This window comes from Blennius ocellaris (assembly GCF_963422515.1).
Source record: "Blennius ocellaris genome assembly, chromosome: 1".
Taxonomy (NCBI): Eukaryota; Metazoa; Chordata; class Actinopteri; order Blenniiformes; family Blenniidae; genus Blennius; species Blennius ocellaris.
This window is the reverse complement of record NC_137650.1, coordinates 24,055,862-24,075,401: the sequence shown is the minus strand read 5'-3', so window position 1 is coordinate 24,075,401 and position 19,540 is coordinate 24,055,862. Positions and strand designations below refer to the sequence as shown.

The following is a 19,540-nucleotide window of genomic DNA, read 5'->3' as shown; positions in this document are numbered from 1 at the left end:
CAACAGCTGTTAACAATAATGTTATGAAAGTAGTTCAAGTTCCATAAATGGAGGCTGTTTAGTTCAGTTAATTAGTGTACCTGTGTTGCTGGTATTGCATGCGTTATACATGATGTCAAGGAGTTCGTGTTCAGAGAATCCACTTGTGTGGCTGTTGTCCTCCAGCACATCACTCGCCCCAAGACTGGATGACTCCCACACTTCACATGTTGACCAAGATAAAAGTTTATGCATGTCAATGTGAAATATGGAGAAACACAATATACCACACTCTCTAAAATGTATGCTTAAATAAATGAACAAACCACATTTGTTACCATCATTGTCATCAGACATTGTTCTTGTTAGTCTTGGAGCTCTGGAGGGGAAATATTCTGATGGCCTGTCACAGTCCTACATGATCTGACATTTTAGCATGATGTCTGCAAGTAAAAAAAAAAAAAAAAATGCAGTAGCAGTTTAAATAAATAAATAAATAAATAAATAAATAAATAAATAAATAAATAAACAAATAAATAAATAAGTGAAAAACAAGCTAAATCAAAGAGGCCTAGTGAAACACGTAAGGTTTACTTATTTCCTCTTAAGATCTTCTAAACTTCTGAAATATTTTGAGATGGATCGAGTTATATAGGCAGATATAATCCAACTTATCATAATACATTCATAGAGTACAAAATGTAAGTCAGGCAATAATTTTATCAGCTTCCTATTAAAAGTAAAAATGTATAAAAGGTTAACTCATTTCCAATATCAGGAAAATACTGTGGTATATATATGGGCAACAGTGTTCATTTTAATAATACAATTATATTTTAAGGTCATTTATATGAAAGACATTTCCATGAAGAAAGAGAATCAAATTAGAAAAATAAATTCTTACTTGTCAGTCTCGTTGGCGCCACTGCAAAGAGAATTATTTTGAATAAATGTTAAGCTAATGCCATGTTTTCCTCTTATTGTGTTTCCGCTCTTCATTGGATTTGCTGAGATGCTACGGGACGTCTTCAAGATGCTCTTATGCTTGTTTTCACTGCTTCACATCAAAACCAGCTGACATCCCCCTGCTCACCCTCTCTGCTCCCCCCCTCTCTCGTCCCCCATCCTCTCTCACCTCCTAACATTCTGCTGGCATAAACAGGCCAGTGGCAATATGTGGCAATACTTTATATTACAGTTTGACATGCAGGTCTATTTCCTTTATAATATTGAATGCAACAAATGTAAGCAGTATGTTTACTTTATAAGTATTTATCCATGCGTCTAATAGCCTTCATTCAGAATAAGGTTGGGGTACCCAAAAGAAGAATCATGTGCTAGTTAGGTGGTATGTTTTCACTACTACTACTACTACTACTACTACTACTACTACTACTACTACTACTACTAATAATAATAATAATATTAATAGTACATTTTTTTATAATGCACATTACACCAAAACAATCTCAAAGTGGTACAAAAAACAGGTAACATTTAAAGGAAGTTAAAAAAAAAAGTTAGAACTCCATGGGTTAACGTTATTGTGTTCAAAATACATGACAAATGTTTTTTTGTTTTTTTTTACAAGGTAGGTTTTTAGTTTAGAACGTAGTACCAAGTTAATTTTAACGGAAAACAAAATGCAATTAGGGCTATATTATACAGATAACTGAAATTCATTTAAATTATCTTTTAATGATTAGGATACAACATGTCATATGGGAACCAATATTGAGGATGTCCTGGTGCGCAGTCGGACATGAAGTCGGTTGCACCAGACGGAAGCACCGAGAGTGGCTGCCATCCCATATCGGGTTTTGAGATTTTTAATACTTGGACACAATTCAGACTGCAGCTGGCTTCCTCCACTCGTCAGTCAAGATGTCTCGGGGCTCTATCGAGATCCCTTTGCGGGACACAGACGAGGTAAACTTGATTTAAACCGTACATATCACATGTTTAAGTGATTAATCCCCGCCGAGCTGCTAGCCGAGTCCGCCGCTAAATGGCAACAATGGCACACCTCGCATCTCTGCGGAGAGTTTAATGTGATCCTGTCACTTTGATGTGATCGTGTTTGTCTAGTTTTGGAAAAATATTTCTCTTTGAAATGTAAACAAATACGGAATTTAGTAAACATATGCATGTGTTGTCCTGAGCTCCGCGGTTTGCAAAGTGCACCTCACGTTTTAAGTGAACTTTACAATTTCACACGCAACTTTTTGGAATTAACTCGGTGGCTTTAAAGTACATCTAAACTTGAACGTGTATTGTCGTGCGCATGTGAAGAGCGATGGGTTATGTCTGGTTTTGACGGTGCGTTTTGTGCAGGTTATTGAGCTCGACTTCGACCAGCTGCCGGAGGGAGACGAGGTCATCAGCATCTTGAAGCAGGAACACACACAGCTGCACATCTGGATCGCTTTGGCGGTGAGTTAATGCAACATCCTCGCAAAAATATTGTCTTTGTCTGGCGCAAATTTGTCTTTACATAAAGGGATTTGCAACATAAAAATAAGCAAATCCCACACATTTGACAATCTGTTGGATGGCACTGTATACATGACTTGAATTCAAACAGTCAATGTATTCCCCTAATTATTTTTTACACACACACAACCACACACACACGAATTACACTACCTGCAACACAAAACTCTTCCACGCAAAGTGACTAAGTTCAACCTGTTCGTGACGGTTTGCATTTCCTCTCTTTCACAGTTGGAGTACTACAAACAGGGTAAAACGGAGGATTTTGTAAAGCTTTTAGAAGCCGCGCGTATCGATGGAAACCTTGACTACAGAGATCACGAGAAGGACCAGATGACCTGTCTGGACACACTAGCAGCTTACTATGTCCAGCAGGCACGCAAAGAGAAAAACAAAGATGCCAAGAAGGAGCTCATCACGCAGGCCACTCTGCTCTATACGATGGCTGACAAGATCATCATGTATGATCAGGTAGGAAACGTGTCTGTCAGAGCAGGCAATGACACGAGAGAGCTGCCGTGGCTCTTTGGATTAACAAAACCAGTTGTTGTTGCTGTTCCAATCAGAACCATTTGTTGGGAAGAGCCTGTTTCTGCCTGCTGGAAGGAGACAAGATGGACCAGGCAGACGCTCAGTTTCACTTTGTGCTCAACCAGTCCACCAATAACATCCCTGCTTTGCTTGGCAAGTTGATTCTAAAAAGCACATGGCTTTATTTTTAGTGCTGCGAATGACTGTTTTAAATAATACCGTTGTTATTTTTTAACAGGTAAGGCCTGCATCTCCTTTAATAAAAAGGATTACAGAGGAGCCTTGGCATATTACAAAAAAGCTCTTCGTACAAACCCAGGCTGCCCAGGTAACCACCTAACACATATTTGTAACACTTCCTACACAATATGACACAACAACAGTTACATACCACTTGTACTATTGATACAAGCTGGCTTGTTCAAACTGGTATGAAATTCCATGAAGATTATAAACAGTTCTTGTAAAGAAGTGTGTATTGTAAGTTTCAGCTGAGCCATCATTAATTGCTAATGCAATTTGTGAGCAATAACCTTTTCTGTAACTTACTGGCGTTTTTTTTTACAATTAATTACACCTGCATGAAATTAAATGAAATGCATTCTTTAATGTACAGAAAAACTAATTATTTTTATTGCTGCAGAATTTTTATTGTTTTAATAATCACTTCACCAATTACAATGATCAACATATCTGTTTTGAACACATTCCTTTGATGAACTTGCCAAAGATTACAATTCCAACATATAATTCACAAGCGAAAGCCCCCATAGACATGCATTCATAAAACTACAAAACATTTATCTTATTTTCCTTCCATATTTCTGAACAATAAAGCTGACATTCAGATGTTTCTGTTGATGTAAACAAGGCATTTCTGATTCTCAAAAGATTCCGCATCATCACTTATCTGGTTTTGCTTCCTTGTGTCTCTTGCGTAGCTGAGGTGCGACTGGGCATGGGCCACTGCTTTGTTAAGCTTAACAAACTAGAAAAGGCTCGCTTGGCTTTTGGACGAGCCCTTGAGCTGAATTCAAAGTGTGTGGGAGCGCTCGTTGGCTTGGCTGTTTTGGAGCTCAACAACAAGGAAGCAGACTCCATCAAGAATGGAGTGCAGCTCCTGTCAAGAGCCTACACCATCGACCCCAGCAACCCCATGGTGCTCAACCACCTTGCCAACCACTTCTTCTTCAAAAAGGTGAACACAAAACCTCTGTGTCCTATTGAGACGCTCATACAGGTCTGCAGCTGTGCCTTCATCCATGTGTTTTTTTTTTTTTTTTTTCCCTGCATTTGTGTTTCTCCCCTGACAGGACTACAGTAAAGTGCAGCATCTCGCTCTGCATGCTTTCCACAACACTGAAGTCGAGGCCATGCAGGCTGAGAGCTGCTATCAGTTGGCTCGTTCGTTTCATGTGCAGGTAAGCTCCTGCGAAGCGCTCATTTGTTCCTTCATCTTCACTTCACATCTGTGATGTGTGCTGTGCTTTTACGTCTACCTTTCAGGAGGACTACGACCAAGCGTTTCAGTATTACTACCAGGCCACTCAGTTTGCCTCGTCCACCTTTGTGCTGCCCTTCTTTGGTTTGGGACAGATGTATGTATATCGAAGAGACAAAGAAAACGCAGCACAGTGCTTTGAAAAGGTTCTGAAAGCGTATCCCAACAACTACGAGACAATGAAGATCCTGGGTTCCCTCTACGCGACATCTGATGACCAGGAAAAGAGGGACATTGCGAAAGTACGTGGCTTCACTTAGCACATGGCTCAGACAATTGTGACAGTCCAACCTGTGAAATAAATAGAACGTTGTAAAGGTTTCAAACAAGAGGGACATGTTGCACAACAATAATGGATATGTCGATTGTTATTAACTAACACAATGGAAAGTGAATGAACATGAGAAAATCAGTGACTGTGACAACTGTAGTAATATTGGTTAATTCATTGCCTCTTAGGGTCACCTGAAGAAGGTAACGGAGCAGTACCCAGACGATGTGGAGGCGTGGATTGAGCTCGCTCAGATCCTGGAGCAGACCGACATTCAGGGTGCGCTGTCTGCTTATGGCACGGCCACCCGCATCCTGCAGGAGAAGGTGCAGGCTGACGTCCCCCCTGAAATCCTCAACAACCTGGGAGCTCTACATTTCAGACTGGGCAATCTGGGGGAAGCAAAGGTAACTAACAACTTCACCTATTTATCAATTCATTAGGGAGGCATGTCCCTTGTAATCTATTGCAACAGCTCTGCTTTTAGCCTTTGAAAAGCTTCTATGGTTCAATTTGTTTTTTTGTAGTTTTGCAGTGGATCTGAACTGTATTTTATAATGTGGTGTTCCTTTTAATTTGGGCAAAGTTTTTTTTCATACACGGTGGGGGGAAATTAAGTAATTCTCGCTATATGTAAAGCTGTATAATTGATAGCAGAGCTGTTATACTGGATCCTGTTTGGTTGTTTATCCAATGTAATGATTGAGTTTGGCCAGGAAACCTTTTGCAGCTCAATAAATGTTAATTTATATCAGCCAAAAGAGTTTTCACCAGTATTTAATAACTTATAAGTATGCAGTACGCCACATTTAGAATGAAGAATTGTGCTGGTTTCAAGGTCGGGGGGGGGGTCTTGTTTTCTCCCCCACAGAAATATTTCCTTGCATCTCTGGAACGGGCCAAAGCTGAAGGCGAGCATGATGAGCATTACTACAATGCCATTTCTGTCACCACCTCCTACAACCTGGCCCGTCTGTATGAAGCTATGTGCGAATTCCACGAAGCTGAGAAACTCTACAAAAACATCCTCCGAGAGCATCCCAACTATGTTGACTGTAAGCATGTATAGACATCAGTAAAAAGTCTGCAACCAAGAAAAGAGTCTTAGTTTACCGCGAAAGACATTTTGATGCTGTGGATTGCAGGTTATTTGCGTCTCGGGGCGATGGCTCGCGACAAAGGAAACTTCTATGAAGCCTCTGACTGGTTTAAAGAAGCCCTGCAGATCAATCAGGTACAAACCTTCTGGTATGTGAATACTATGGCCGATGCCCGACGAATACTCAGCATGTTTGTTTTTTGTTTTTTTATGTTTTTGGTACAGGATCACCCGGACGCCTGGTCTCTGATAGGAAATCTCCACTTGGCCAAACAGGAGTGGGGACCTGGCCAGAAGAAGTTTGAGCGTATCCTGAAGCAGCCGTCCACGCAGAACGACACATACTCCATGCTGGCCCTGGGAAACGTGTGGCTACAGACTCTGCACCAGCCCACCAGAGACCGGGAAAAGGTGTCCACTCATTGTTTTTTGTTCACGCAAACGCACAAATGAGGAAGTTGTTATAAAACAGCAGAAAATGATATGTTGCACTTTTTGTTTTAACAAGAGAAATGCAAAATCCAGACAGATGGTAGGCAGATTGGTGAAAGCTGGCTCGGCTAAAGAAAACCTGTCCAACAGGCTATTATGATTAAGTAGTTAAATGAGACTCTTGTATCTTAATTTGCCGACTTTGCAGAAGTTCTTGTCTTGTTTTTTTTCCCCTGACATTGTAACACATTGATCTACATAATTACCACAAAAGGAACCAGCGTCACAGAATGAATATGCAATCAATCAAGTATAATTAATAGATGACTGTCTGAGTTTGTATTCTGTGACGTTTAATTACCGTATGATCCTTTTTTGCTCTCTCATATCGTCTCCATTCTCAGCTCTTTATAGCTTCATTACGAGAGTATGTAGGTACATACGTGATACTAGTGAACGCCTAAACCCTATTGCACATAACTCATCGGGACAAAAGCAAGATTGATTAGGTGAACACATCTTAATTATCAGGGATAGTAGTTAGGTAAGGGTTTGTGTGCGTGTGTGTTAGTGGGGCCCAAAGTACTTTATAGGCAGCAAAATAAGCCCCAAAACACCCCACAACTCTTTGAATGTAAGAGGCTTGGGAATGCATTGTATTGTAAATATGACTGTTATTGGGAACCTGTGTCTGTTTACACAGGCATCATGAGAACAAAAAGGCCATATGGGGCAAGTTATTAATTTTGTTGGTAGAGTCATGTTGGAAGGTAAGATAAAGATTAGAGTTCAGATTATGTATGAGTAAGTATAAGTAAGGTTGCGTTTGAAGTAAATCTGATGGAAATTATTTTAAGGTAATGTGCCCAGATGGGATAAAAACCATCAGGACCCCTACAACATTTTTATATATATATATATATATATATATATATCTGTAATTTAGACATTTGCTTTTGGGTCCAAGATTACAAGTTTATTCTCTTAATGAGAAGGACTCACCAAGATGGAGCATGTGTGTGTTTGAGTGAAGAGAAATTGTATCTTCTCAAATGAACTAATGATGTTTGTGTCACCAGGAAAAGAGACACCAGGATCGAGCCCTGGCTATATACAAACAAGTCCTGCGAAATGATGCCAAGAATCTGTATGCTGCCAATGGCATCGGTGTGTTGAGCTTTATTTAGTTTTTCTTTTTTTTTATCCTTTATTCCTTCTGTGTGTGTTACACTAAACATGAATTTGTCTCCTCAAGGTGCCGTCCTTGCCCACAAAGGTTACTTCAGAGAGGCCCGTGACGTGTTTGCTCAGGTGAGGGAGGCCACGGCCGATATCAGCGACGTCTGGTTGAATCTGGCTCACATCTACGTGGAACAGAAGCAGTACATCAGCGCCGTGCAGATGGTCAGTGACAAACACCGAAATCCTTGACTTTGTATGTGTATTTTTATTTCCTCCCCCACCCCTTGTCTGTACCGTTGAGAATGTTTCTTCTGTCACACAGTATGAGAACTGCCTGAAGAAATTTTACAAATATCAGAACACAGAGGTGCTGCTGTACCTCGCGAGAGCTCTCTTCAAATGTGGCAAACTCCAAGAGTGCAAGCAGATGCTGCTGAAGGTAACAGGGAAGCAAAGTTGAAGGGTTTTTAAAAAAAACATTTTTTAATTTCATCCAACAGTGTGAGAGAAGCGTAACCGTGTCTGTCTGATGTGTGCACTTCAAGGCTCGCCATGTCGCTCCCAGTGACACGGTGCTCATGTTCAATGTGGCCCTGGTGCTTCAGAGGCTGGCCACTCTGGTGCTGAAAGATGAGAAGAGCAACCTGAAGGCTGTGCTCAGTGCTGTCAAAGAGCTGGAACTCGCTCACAGGTGGATATGTGATTCAGCCTCCATCGCTACGGTTCGCCACCCTCTGAGCAAACCTGCAGTCTAATCTCTCCCTCCTCTTAACTCCTCTCGCAGGTATTTCAGCTACCTCAGCAAGGCTGGAGACAAGATGAGATTTGACCTGGCTCTCGCTGCATCTGAGGCCAGGTGGGTTTATCTCGCCACAGCTGAACACGCTGCTAAAAGTTTTAATTTGAACTTGTCTTCGCTGTATTTATAAACGTTTTTTAATCAACTTGATTGCAGGCACTCTGCGCAGAGCATTTTAATTGGTAGTTTTTGCAGACAGTGATTTTCTCTGAAGTCAAAAGAAATTGAAATATGATGATGTTATGCGGCTCTCATAACATTGGGCACTGGTGCATTGTGGGATTGCAGGCAGTGCTCTGACCTGCTGAGTCAGGCTCAGTACCATGTGGCAAGAGCCAGAAAGCAAGATGAAGAGGAAAAGGAGCTCCGTGCCAAACAAGAGCAGGAGAGGGACATCCTGCGCCAGCAGATGCTAAAAGAGCAGGTATGTATGGTTCCAACTCTCCTTTTTTTTCAGCTTTGATCAACAATAAAGTAAAAAATGATTTCCTGATGCTCAAACCTTTAGGAGGAAAAGCGGAGTCGGGAGGCAGAAGAGCAGAAGAAACTCCTGGAGCAGAGAGCGCTGTACGTGGAGAAAACCAAGAACCTGCTCACCTTCGCAGAAGGATCGAAAGAAATGGGCAAAGAGAAGAAGAAGGGAGGCGGCGGTGGAGGACGTGTAAGTGTCAGCATCAATAAACTCGGCAGTAGGCAATGAAATGCAACTTACTTCTGCATGGGTAACCCTTTTCACCTTTTCACCCTTAAGCGGAGGAAAGGAGACATGGATGAGTTTGTTAATGACGACTCTGATGAGGATCTCCCGCTGAAGAGGAAGAAAAAGAGAAAGGGCAGCGGCAGCGAACAGGAGGATGGCGAGGATGGAGAGGAAAGGAAGAAAAAGAAGAGGAGGAGGTGAGGCTGCTGCAGTGACTGCTTAAAGGAGCTTGGCCGCACGAGTCAAGCATGTAAGTACTAAATTTATGTTTTAGACCTTCAAAAGCTGGACAGGATGACAGTGATGAGGAGGGAGGGTCGCAACCCAGGAAGCAGCGTAAACCCAAAGACGGACGCAAGAAGTTTGAAAAGGTTTCTTTTTGTTTTTCTTCCCTCACCGTTACTGTGTTGTGCACAATTTATACAATTGATTCTTTTTATCATTCCAGCCCCAGCCTGAGCGCCTGCCACCATCTCTTAAAGGAAGGATCAAATCTAAGGCCATCATCTCCTCGTCGGAGTCGTCTTCTGATGAGGATGGACTGAAAATAGCTGAAGACAGGTACGGGCAAAACACTAAAAAGAGACCTGAACGCCGCGAGTTCATATCTCTTGAGTTCATGTCTTTCCTGCTACAGAAACCCAAGAGACAGTGGATCAGGATCTGATGACGAGGGCGAGGGAGGCCACAGGAAGCGCATCGCGTCCGACAGCAACTCCGATGGCGGCGGGAACCGCTCGGGCAGTGAGGCGGGCAGCCCGGCCGGTAGCCCACGGCGCTCCGCAGGCTCTGAGGACGATGATTCGGGCAGCGATCGCCCGGTGAAGAAGAGGAGGGTGATGCAGCAGTCCGACTCGGAGCAGTCTGATAACGAGAGCAAGAGGAGCCGGTCAGGATCGGACGACGAGTCGAGGGCCGCGTCGCCCGCGGCGGCATCAGACCAGGGATCCGTGGCGGGGTCGGACAACGAAGGCTCCCCGCAGCGCTCGGACAATGGCTCCGAGCAGGAGGGCTCTCCGCAGCGCTCCCCACAGCGCTCCGACGAGGACGACAGTGATTAAGCTTCACTCAGACCGATGCAGCTCTGAGAAGACTCTCAGCATCTGTAGTTTTACTTCCTAATAAAAGCGGGGATCCTGTTCAGTGTAATCACGTCCTTTTTTTTTTTTTGCCTTGGGCCACGGCATTATTACTAAGGTCTTTTTCACAGATGCTGAACTTTGAAAAATATTTGAAGTTAACAAATCTTTTTGTATTTGTATGAATGGCAGGACGACATGCTCACACAAAACTGTTGAATAAAAAAGGACTGTAAAGCCAATGCTGTGACTTTATTTGGGCCGACACCCCTATGGTCTAACAATCAAATTATTTTTGACTGCATATGTAATTGAGGTGCAAATATTACCCTTTGATGCATTTTATTTTTTAATTAGTGACTTTACAATCCCAGTAATGCTGGTAAGACCCATTTTCAACAAATTTATATTAAAGCCTAACTGCCCACAACCTTACATTAAAATATAGAAAAATGGTTTGAAAGCTTGACTTTAGCAAGCAAGGTGACATGCAGCTTTGAGAAAAAGGACCTGGCCCCTCCCCAACAAATCCACACAAGGTACAAGTCAAAACTACTCTATCCCTTCCTCTTACAATACATTCACGCCTCCAACCGTCTGCAGAGGTTTCCCCTCCACGCCTGCTTGTGTGTGATCGACTTTGCCAGTAAAAGTGCCATGAGATGGCCACATTGTGCACAATATTGTTTAAATTAAACCAAATAAGGTGGACTAATTGTTAGACTGAAGAACAACCCACCCACCAAACAAGTAAAAGATAGACAGATTAAATGGTTAAACTTTATTCAAGGTTGATCTGTAGTTGTACACCAAACATGACGGTCACAACCCAAAAGAGGGTGCAAGTGTACACCTATAGTACATTCTTGGTAATTTTATGAAGATAAAAAGACCACTCAAGACCGTGACAAATATGGCAAACGGACATAAAATTTTCCACAAGTGAACAACCGTAGCAAAGGAAACTAAGCTTTGGCTGTCTCAATGTCAGAACCGAGACATTCAAGTATAGTCCCAGATACTTTAGAGGTATATCCATATGAACTGATAAATTATAAAAAGGCCACACAGATTCATCCCTAACAGCACAAACGTTTCATACACCATAATAAAAAAAAAAAAAAAAAAGAAAAAGGAAAAAAAAAAAAAAGCACTCAATTCAAACTTAATGAGGGTAACTGAAATCATACTGTGCAAGTAACATAGGTCACTACTGCTAACGATCATAGATTAAGATATTTCAAGCACAAAGAAACCCATCATAATCGCGGCAGCCGACAACTGCAACTCAAGATTGTGTCAACAAATCAGGAAAAGCAAATTTTACTATTGCAACGACTCATGATGTTGAGCAAAGTGCATCTAAAAACTGATTAACAAATGCTGATAAAACGATGAAAAGTTCCTCAACAATGCTGGAGGATTTTCTCTTTTGTAAACAGTTTTAATAGTTATGGCAGCACTTGGTGACTCAGACCAGATGAAAATGGTGAAAGTGGGTCAAGTTCTAGTGCATTTCCCTGCAAAAATACTGCCGCGTTAAAAATCATAACCCATGATGACTGAAATGTATAAAACATCTGCTGTCGGACATCATATAGGATAGAAAATTTGGGGGAGGGGGGGAAAGCATAAATACAGTAGGGAGGTGACACTTTTAGCCTAATCTGGAGAAACATTTCATAGTGGAATGAATTGTAACAGTGGTTACAAATAGAGGGGGAGAAAAAAGAAAACGACACAAGAAAGAAAAAAAAATATTACAGATTAAAAATCAAAAACACCCATTGCATCCTGATAACTCATGGCTTTGCCTGTTCCTCAGTAATCTTCATCCTCAGACTCCTCTTCCTCTGCAGTTTCCAGCCAGGTCAGCCACTGATTCACCTGAACGCACAACAAAAGCACAACATATGGTTTGTAGATTCAATAACTTAACTGAACTATATTTACGTGCCAGTAGAAAAGTGTAAATCACCTGAAATAATGCTTTTCCTTTGCCGGGATACTCCTGGATGATGTCTTCTTTCCAGGAAAGGAAGGCTTCTTCTTCAATTATTTCCATGTCATAAAGGTTCACAAAGTATCGTAGCAACATGCCTAGAAGGGGAAAGCAGTTAGACTTTGCCGTCTGTCAATAAACTTGTGAACACCCACCCCCACCCCCACACACCCACCCACACACCCCCACACACACACACACACCTACCTTTGGGGAAAGCCTTGGTGTTGCAGTGCACCTGCAGGGCATACAGCGCACTGACTTGCAAATCAATGTGGTCATGGAGGAACTTCTGCATGACCGGCTTGAAAGACAGCAGCAGCTGCTTCTCTTCGTCCAGCTGCTCTTTGCTGGGTGCCGCAAGCTGCTCTTCGTCGTCATCGGGGTTGATCTCATAAGCAATGTATTGAAAGAAGCTGGATGACAAAAGAACCGTTAATATACCGTAAAAAAAACCCGCAACTTTCCCCCCCAGCAAAGGCACGTTTTGTTGCTGTACCTGGTGGTGAGGATGTTGACAAAGTCTTTGTCAGTGTGGAGTTTGGGAGAGATGTTGTCCTTGATCCACTTGTAGATGGATTGTGGAGAGGGATCCACTTTGATCTGCTTCAGCAGCTCCTTCTCCAGTTTCATCAGTGGAAACAAGAAGCCGAGACCCTTTCCCTCCAGGATCTCCAGCATTCTGTCCTTATTCTGGTCAATTTCTGTAAGAGTTGGAAAGACGAGCACGTCAGCAACAAACCACTCCTTTCAAAGCCAAGATTTTAAAATTGACATTAGGACTGAAGCGATGCTGCGGGTCGGTTCGGGCGTACCGGGTAGCATCTTCTGCATGTTGATTTTGCTCTGTTGGAACAGCTCAGTCAGCCAATCGCGATCCTTCAGTTTGACCATCTGCTGCAGGCAGAGCAGGAACAGTGGGAAGTGTGCACCGTTCTCCAGCTGATGGGCCCAATCAGCGAGGCTGATCAGGTCAGCGAGGATGGCTCGTGCGGCAAACTGGGCCAAGAATGACTTCACCAGTGGGATTTCCTCCTCAATCTTGGGACACTGGTCCAGAACACCCAGGAAGGCCTGGAAAAGTCATATGGAATGGAAATGTTGATGGAATGGAGATTTCATATTCAGGAGCACCATGATAAATTAAAACTTCTCTACACTCACCTGCATTAGGTTGTCACTGGTGACGAGGGCTTCTGTGCAGAGTGCATGGATCAGGGTGCTCGCCAGCTCCTTATCCTCATCTGAACGTTGAAGGGAACCGACTACGATCTTATTCAGCATCTCAGACAAAAAGTGCTTTGGCGCCTTCATCTCCTTCACAGCGTTCACGGCCTCGTCAATGTTTTTGCAATTCAGGTAGTCTGCCACAAGAGCCTCCTACAAAACCAAACGAGACCGTTAAGATTTGATCATTTATTGTCCCTTAAACGTATGCATGAAGGAACCTCAGATTGAAACTTACTGTCATTTTGTGCAGCTCCTCTTTTGTAGGGGGAGCTTTTTTGATGGACTTGGCAGGTTTCTCCTGAATTGGAGGAGGATTGGTTTTGAGGCCAAGCTATGGAATCAAGGGACACATGGGTGAGTTTCCTGGACTTTAAAACACCCAAAGGCTCCGACAATCTGCATTAAATCCAACAATGTTACCTGTCCAATTGGAGAACCTGCACGAGGAATCATTGTCATCTGTGGCTGCAACTTTGGCACTTGGTTTTTATTCATCATGAAGGACTGTGCTGGTCTCAGACTTACCTAAAATGACAAGTAGTAAAGTTTTTTTCTGCCGAGATGACATACCAAACACAAAGGCCTAAATAAGGTCAACTAAAACAAGGCTTCATCATCATTGCATTCAAATATCAGGCTTACCTCATCAGCATTGAGTTTTCCTTTCTTGCCAAACCGTGGAGCCATATCCTTAGACTGCATCTGTGCCGAGTGATTCTGCTTGTGGCTGAAAACCGGTGAACTCTGCCCCTTTAAAAAGGTGAACAAACACTCATTGTTATTAAGTGTAGAATACCAACCCCAAAGATTGCAACCACAATGGAGCACATACTTGATTTTGCTTTATGTAGGGTTTGCTTGCCGCCTCGAAGTGAGCTTGATGTGAACCATTGGTGTTTCCAATATGACCATTGTAGAGTGGATTGGTACGGTGACGACCCATAGTAGGGGAGTAGTGATCCTGAATTACCCCAGGTCCTGTACCAATACCACTTCCTGCAAAAAAACCCCAAAGATGACAAACATTATAGCATGGCTCAAGAGAACAATTGTTAAGGAAAGATTTTCTTAGTGTGACAAAGTAAAGCTTCGATGTACCAGGCATTTGTCCAAACATGTCAGCCAGTCCACCAAGAGTTTCTCTGTCAAACTTGATCCTCGTTGGCAGGAAGGAAGAGCTGTCCATGAAGAATTCGTTCCTCATCGCATCGGCGGAAGATGGAATGAAAACACCCAGATCCTGAAAGGCACAAATGAACGTCAATTATAATAAAAACACAAAACCAGATATATAATGTAGTACCCCAGTAGGAGCCATTTAGCAATATAATATTCTTCACCATGCTTTCATATACAAAGGACCTATACTAATGTACCTTTACTGCATCCTGGCGAACTTGGTTGATTGTCTTTGGTCCATTGTCAATATAAGCTTTACGAGGAATCCAGCGGTTATCCCGCAGCTCCACCGTGTTCTGCAGCAGGAAGCGGATCCTTGCAGGCAGTTCCTTGTTGTTCGTTAAGGATCGCATGCGTCCAAAGTACTGGTCTACCAAAGACTGAAAGGAGTTGTATGCTGGTTAATAATTTATAATGTAAAGAAGTTAACAAAACCTTTACGACTGGATTTGTTTCCCCTTACTCACCCTAGCCTTTTGATGATCAATTTTAGGTCCCACAGTTTTCATTATCTGACAGAGGCATTCCAGGTCTTCACCCATATCTTTGAGTTGGACTTTCTTCTTCTTCTCCAAAAGCTTGAAAACAAAATGATTTCCACATATATTGAGACATGACTTTATGACGAGCCAAGAAAAGAAAGGAGACATGCACAGCCCAATACTTTTGAAGTTATTAAAAAGAAACTCACTGTTTTGATGCACTTATGAAGGATAGATTCATGGATGAGGTTGAGTTTGCCAAGTTCACCGATGAATTTGATGTTGCCCAGCATTTTGTGCTTAGCAATGCCACGTTGCTCCTCCTCCTCAGAGGTGAGGGTGCCTTCCTGTTTGTCAAAGACTACAAGGGGGGGGAGGGGGATCAGTTAAACAAGAACCAGCTACGTTTTAAAATGGAATTTCAGTGTAATTTACTAACTTTCAACATTCCTGGCGCGGTTCTCAAATTCATCTTGAAGCTTGGAAATCAGAAGCCTTCTGAAGGTCTGCACAAAACAAAAAGTTGACTGTAAACATCTCATCAGGAAATACCCAGAAACAATTGATTGTAAATTATGTTTGAACCCCTTACAGTATTTTGCTTTTGTGATGGTTCGTTTTCTCCTGGGCCTTCAAAGTTTGGTGCATCCTCCGATAAGCGCAGACATAACTGAGCGTACAACTGGCTATACTTGGGCTCTTCAAGGGCCTTGTCAACAATCTAAAACAGAAGCAAGTCTTACATTTCCGATTCCACATAAATTATGCAGGAAGACAGGCGATGGCAGTACTTACCAACAGGATGATTCCTTTTAAGACGAGCTTTGAATCCACACCCACATTGAGGAGCTCCAAGCATAGTTTGTCAAACTTCTCAGGAGTCAGCTTATTCAGTATGCTGATTGTGAGGAGAAAAGGGGAAATTACCACACGGTGATCACCAATAGAATTTGCAATGTGCAGGATCGCTTAAATACAGAGAGGAAGGAATACATACCCTCTCACTTTCCTGAAGATCGAATCATTTTGCCCTTTCTCTACAGAGGAGCTGGCCTCTCGTCTAGTGCTTCGAGAAGGGACCCATCTCTGAACGCCAGTGCCTGAGGATTTCCCCAGGAACTCGCTGTAATGGACACAAAGAGAGTTTTTCCAATAAGGTAACATTAAGAGCCTCCTGTCAAAAATATTCAATCACCCAATCACTTTAGTCAACATTTCCATCCGTAGCTTAATTACTTTCCATTTGTCTCAATATTAGTTTTTGTATCACAAATTTGGAGGATGTCATGAATTGTCGAGTTGATAGTGGCGACACTTTTGATGCATTTCATTACGAGCAACCTAAAATAGTCCATGCCCATATTCTTGCATGGATTTATGCATTGGTTAGTGAGGGCGTCCACTAATTTCAGCCTGAAATTAGTGGACCCCCTAATTGTCGCTTTTTCTGAAAAGGTTCTAACCGTGCGACATGATTGGTTGCATCACAATGCCAGTCATGAGAATAATGCTATAATTCAAATATTGACATTGGCAAAGTTGCACTAAATGGAGCCACTCATAGCAAGGCAGAAGGCCTTGAAACTTTAGACTAAATACATTGGAGGAATGTTACATTTGCTTGATGCATGTTACACCGAACAAATGTCAAGCATAACAGGTCAACCTATGAAGGCTGAGAGGTTATGCGAGAGTTGATGTCAAAACTCACTTTCATTTATTGATAAAGCAAAAGTGTCACACATTCAATGCAATTTAGAACACATTTGAAACACTTAAAAAAATAGGTTTGTTCATTTATTCACAGACAATCCACATCGAACCTGGTTCAGAATATACTTCTAAATCAGCTCAGGTTTGAAAAGTTGTATTTGTGAATGTGATAAAAAAGGTTACAGGAACTTGTTTGCAACTTCCCATAGATCTTATAATCTTAAGACCATTTTGGCATTGTGGTACTCTGCCATTTCCAAACAACTTGTTATAAACACATTTTAACGAGCAAGTTAGGGCAAGATGACATGCACATATGTGGTGCAATATTAAAAAGCAAATGCCATATGAAAGAATTAAGAGAAAAAAAAATCACCTGTTACTGAGAGTCTTGGGATAGTGCTGAGGTGCACCCCCACCTCCTCCCGCTACACTGTTATGCAAAAAAAAAAAAAGAAATTTAAACTTAACATTAATGCCAACCTAGGGGGTTTAGTCTGCCATCATCACGTTTTTTTCAACATGGAAAAAAAAGGGAGGAAAGAAAGACTAAGCAGGGGTCTTATGGAATACCTGAAACGAGAAGGACCCCCTGGTGCAACGACACTCTCCACTTTGGCGGCTTGACAGCGAATATCTGTAAAGAATAAAGTATTCCGGGAGTAGGGCAGGAAAGAGCGACCTGGAAGAACAGACACGGAGGTATTAACAGTCTGCAGAAATGCAAAGTAATCCACACATTTCACGATAATCCAGCGGTTAACGACGAGGAGACAACGTAGGGAATTGCATTTTTTTGTTTTGTTCCAGTTTGTCTGATTTTAATCAAATTGTGGAGCACATGAAGAGCTAGCACGTGCCCTTTACAAGTGGACTGGAAGCGTGTTAGCATGGTGGCGCTAGCACACCGAGCCTGACGAGGCCTGTTTCGCAACCATGGACTGTTTGTACCTCTGGATTTCCAAGAACTACTTAAACCCCGAATCGGCGATATTCGACACTCAATGACAAATTATCCATAAACAAGCGTTACACTACCGAATGAGAGTTACTAAATTCACGGATGACTCAAGGAAATACCGAGATTTTTTTTTTTTTCCGACACAGGGCCGGGTTTGTCCGGGTTTTCCTGACCTAGATACGCGTAGTTCTCGCTTAATCCACACCTGATTTACTACTCACTTCATAAAATGATCAACGCCTTTGTATTCACGTAATTTGCCATTAATGCGGTTATACAACGATGCCGATATTTATTCGCAAAAAAACCCAACTAAATTAAATAAGACGACAAGCCATTAGACTTGATGCAACACAATATTTTACAATCCCATCGCATCGAGATTAAGTCAGATTTTCGAAATATATTTGATGGAAATCAAGGAGAATAATATCAGCTGTTTTTTTTTTATGAGGTCTTTGTTCAAACACCGGATGTCCACATCGCGACATCTTAGCTGGGGGAGGGGGGCTACGTAGCGGGCCGCCGGCAAGCTAACGGCTAATAAGCCGTAAACAAGTTTTAAGTCCCCAGTCTGGTTTCTTTGTCCTGTCACGGCATAAGCCAAGTACATCTTTTCAAGGTCAGTCGATGCCAAACGAGAAAGTCCAGATTGCCATTTTTTCCGCTTTTTTATCTCCTCTCAGGCCGGTCGGTTAGCTAACACGGAAAAACGCCGAAATGGCTTACCTTTACAAAAGGAACGTCAGCTTAGCTGTTGTGTGGTCTCCCGAAAGACGAGAAATAAATACAGTGAAGAAAGAAACACGCTTCAAACGTCGTGTTTTAACCACTGAGAGTTGTATAATGTCGTTTTTAAAGAAAAAAAAAAAGGCAGAACAACGACGGCTCGGATAAGGAAGCAACCGGCTACACGAGCGACTGAGTGCTGACTGTTCGACTACGTCACGTGGACGCCGGGTTATATATCGCTGACGTACGGTGACATCACCATCCCACCCTGCTGACGCCACACGCAGTAAAAGGCACCATAACATTTCGCAACCCCGAATGAGGACACGAGCCCAGTCTGCTGCAGCTTCAGGAGCATTCGGGGACAAAACCAGCAGCACCGACCACAGACAAAGAAATTCACAGACACAAAGAAACTCCAAACTCCCAGGGAGTCTGAGGACACAGGGCTTAACAGAACACCTGGAACACACATGACAGACTTGTCTTTTCAAATTAATTAGGTAGCATAGTAATCACACTGCTTACTGTCTTTATTTTGCCTTCTTTTTCTCACTTTCTCATCTATCCATCTTACAATGGTCCATAATCACCGATGTATGGAAAATGAATGCAATGAAATTAGTGTTTTTAAAATTGTTGCATTATAATCAATCAATCAATCAATCAATCAATCAATCAATCAATCAATCAATCAATCAATCAATCAATGCTTAGCAGCTGTTTCACAGTGTTAAGACAAAACAAGTGAGGGCAGGTAAACAGTAAAGAAAAGACAAAATTAAAGAAACTGATTACATAAGGCGATCTTTTCTTATCTTATCTTATCTTATCTTACATATTTGTAGGGATACACACACACACACACACACACACACACACACACACACACACACACACACACAATTACAGAGGCAACAAAAGCTGTTGTTCAGTGAGATAATGCATTTAAACAGTGAGTTTACACTCAGTGTTTACACATACCCAGGTATTTGAAAAAACTGATATTTCTCTGCGTTTCAGCCTTGCATCTACACATCGACACAGCTACGAGTCACCACAAACCATGCTTCTTGAAAACCTGAGGTCACGTTTACATGTACCCAGTTTAAAAAAAATAAAATAAATTTCCCCTCTACTTTTAAAAAAATGGTGGTGGTTATCGTTGCATGACT

General features: G+C 42.1%; 3 protein-coding genes across 3 annotated transcripts in view; 1 reads left to right on the top strand and 2 right to left on the bottom strand.

The window, feature by feature from the left end:
- mrvi1 (murine retrovirus integration site 1 homolog) overlaps positions 1-336 on the bottom strand; it is a gene marked incomplete at its 5' end in the record, with an annotated part of 28,484 nt that extends 28,148 nt beyond the window's left edge. The window contains 2 exons of the mRNA XM_080497759.1: positions 81-200; positions 318-336. Of these exons, the coding sequence (XP_080353885.1) occupies positions 81-200; positions 318-336 (139 nt within the window). The remainder of the gene's footprint in view (positions 1-80; positions 201-317) is intronic.
- A 1,433-nt stretch (positions 337-1,769) lies between these two features.
- ctr9 (CTR9 homolog, Paf1/RNA polymerase II complex component) lies at positions 1,770-10,286 on the top strand. Its single transcript, XM_080509252.1, has 23 exons — positions 1,770-1,908; positions 2,314-2,412; positions 2,704-2,943; positions 3,039-3,156; positions 3,242-3,331; positions 3,945-4,201; positions 4,317-4,424; positions 4,510-4,746; positions 4,964-5,182; positions 5,647-5,830; positions 5,921-6,009; positions 6,100-6,285; positions 7,386-7,473; positions 7,562-7,710; positions 7,811-7,927; positions 8,034-8,179; positions 8,273-8,344; positions 8,576-8,711; positions 8,796-8,948; positions 9,039-9,184; positions 9,262-9,358; positions 9,436-9,548; positions 9,625-10,286. The coding sequence occupies exons 1-23, from the start codon at positions 1,864-1,866 to the stop codon at positions 10,046-10,048; spliced, it is 3,513 nt and encodes a 1,170-aa protein (XP_080365378.1). The 5' UTR covers positions 1,770-1,863; the 3' UTR covers positions 10,049-10,286.
- A 546-nt stretch (positions 10,287-10,832) lies between these two features.
- On the bottom strand, positions 10,833-17,350 carry LOC308135684 (eukaryotic translation initiation factor 4 gamma 2-like). The gene is made up of 19 exons (XM_080503770.1): positions 17,246-17,350; positions 15,957-16,082; positions 15,755-15,857; positions 15,552-15,680; positions 15,399-15,465; positions 15,169-15,320; positions 14,945-15,055; positions 14,675-14,857; positions 14,397-14,538; positions 14,131-14,294; positions 13,941-14,048; positions 13,719-13,823; positions 13,534-13,629; positions 13,233-13,448; positions 12,884-13,142; positions 12,568-12,772; positions 12,276-12,484; positions 12,045-12,166; positions 10,833-11,953 (listed from the first exon to the last, which is right to left on the bottom strand). Exons 6-19 carry the CDS (start codon positions 15,250-15,252, stop codon positions 11,888-11,890), a joined length of 2,070 nt encoding a protein of 689 aa, XP_080359896.1. The 5' UTR covers positions 15,253-15,320; positions 15,399-15,465; positions 15,552-15,680; positions 15,755-15,857; positions 15,957-16,082; positions 17,246-17,350; the 3' UTR covers positions 10,833-11,887.
- Between the last annotated feature and the right edge of the window lie 2,190 nt (positions 17,351-19,540).

What these genes read in the sequence shown, in the direction of transcription:
- LOC308135684 (XM_080503770.1), bottom strand. Translation starts at nt 15,252, where the DNA reads ATGCTGGGCAACATCAAATTCATCGGTGAACTTGGCAAACTCAACCTC. An exon ending in GAAAACTCAATGCTGATGAG is followed by an intron (nt 13,824 to 13,940) that starts GTAAGCCTGATA and finishes TTGTCATTTTAG; the next exon opens with GTAAGTCTGAGACCAGCACA. An exon ending in CCAGTGACAACCTAATGCAG is followed by an intron (nt 13,143 to 13,232) that starts GTGAGTGTAGAG and finishes TGACTTTTCCAG; the next exon opens with GCCTTCCTGGGTGTTCTGGA.
- ctr9 (XM_080509252.1), top strand. Translation starts at nt 1,864, where the DNA reads ATGTCTCGGGGCTCTATCGAGATCCCTTTGCGGGACACAGACGAG. An exon ending in ACCACTTCTTCTTCAAAAAG is followed by an intron (nt 4,202 to 4,316) that starts GTGAACACAAAA and finishes CTCCCCTGACAG; the next exon opens with GACTACAGTAAAGTGCAGCA. An exon ending in GCAAGCAGATGCTGCTGAAG is followed by an intron (nt 7,928 to 8,033) that starts GTAACAGGGAAG and finishes GTGCACTTCAAG; the next exon opens with GCTCGCCATGTCGCTCCCAG.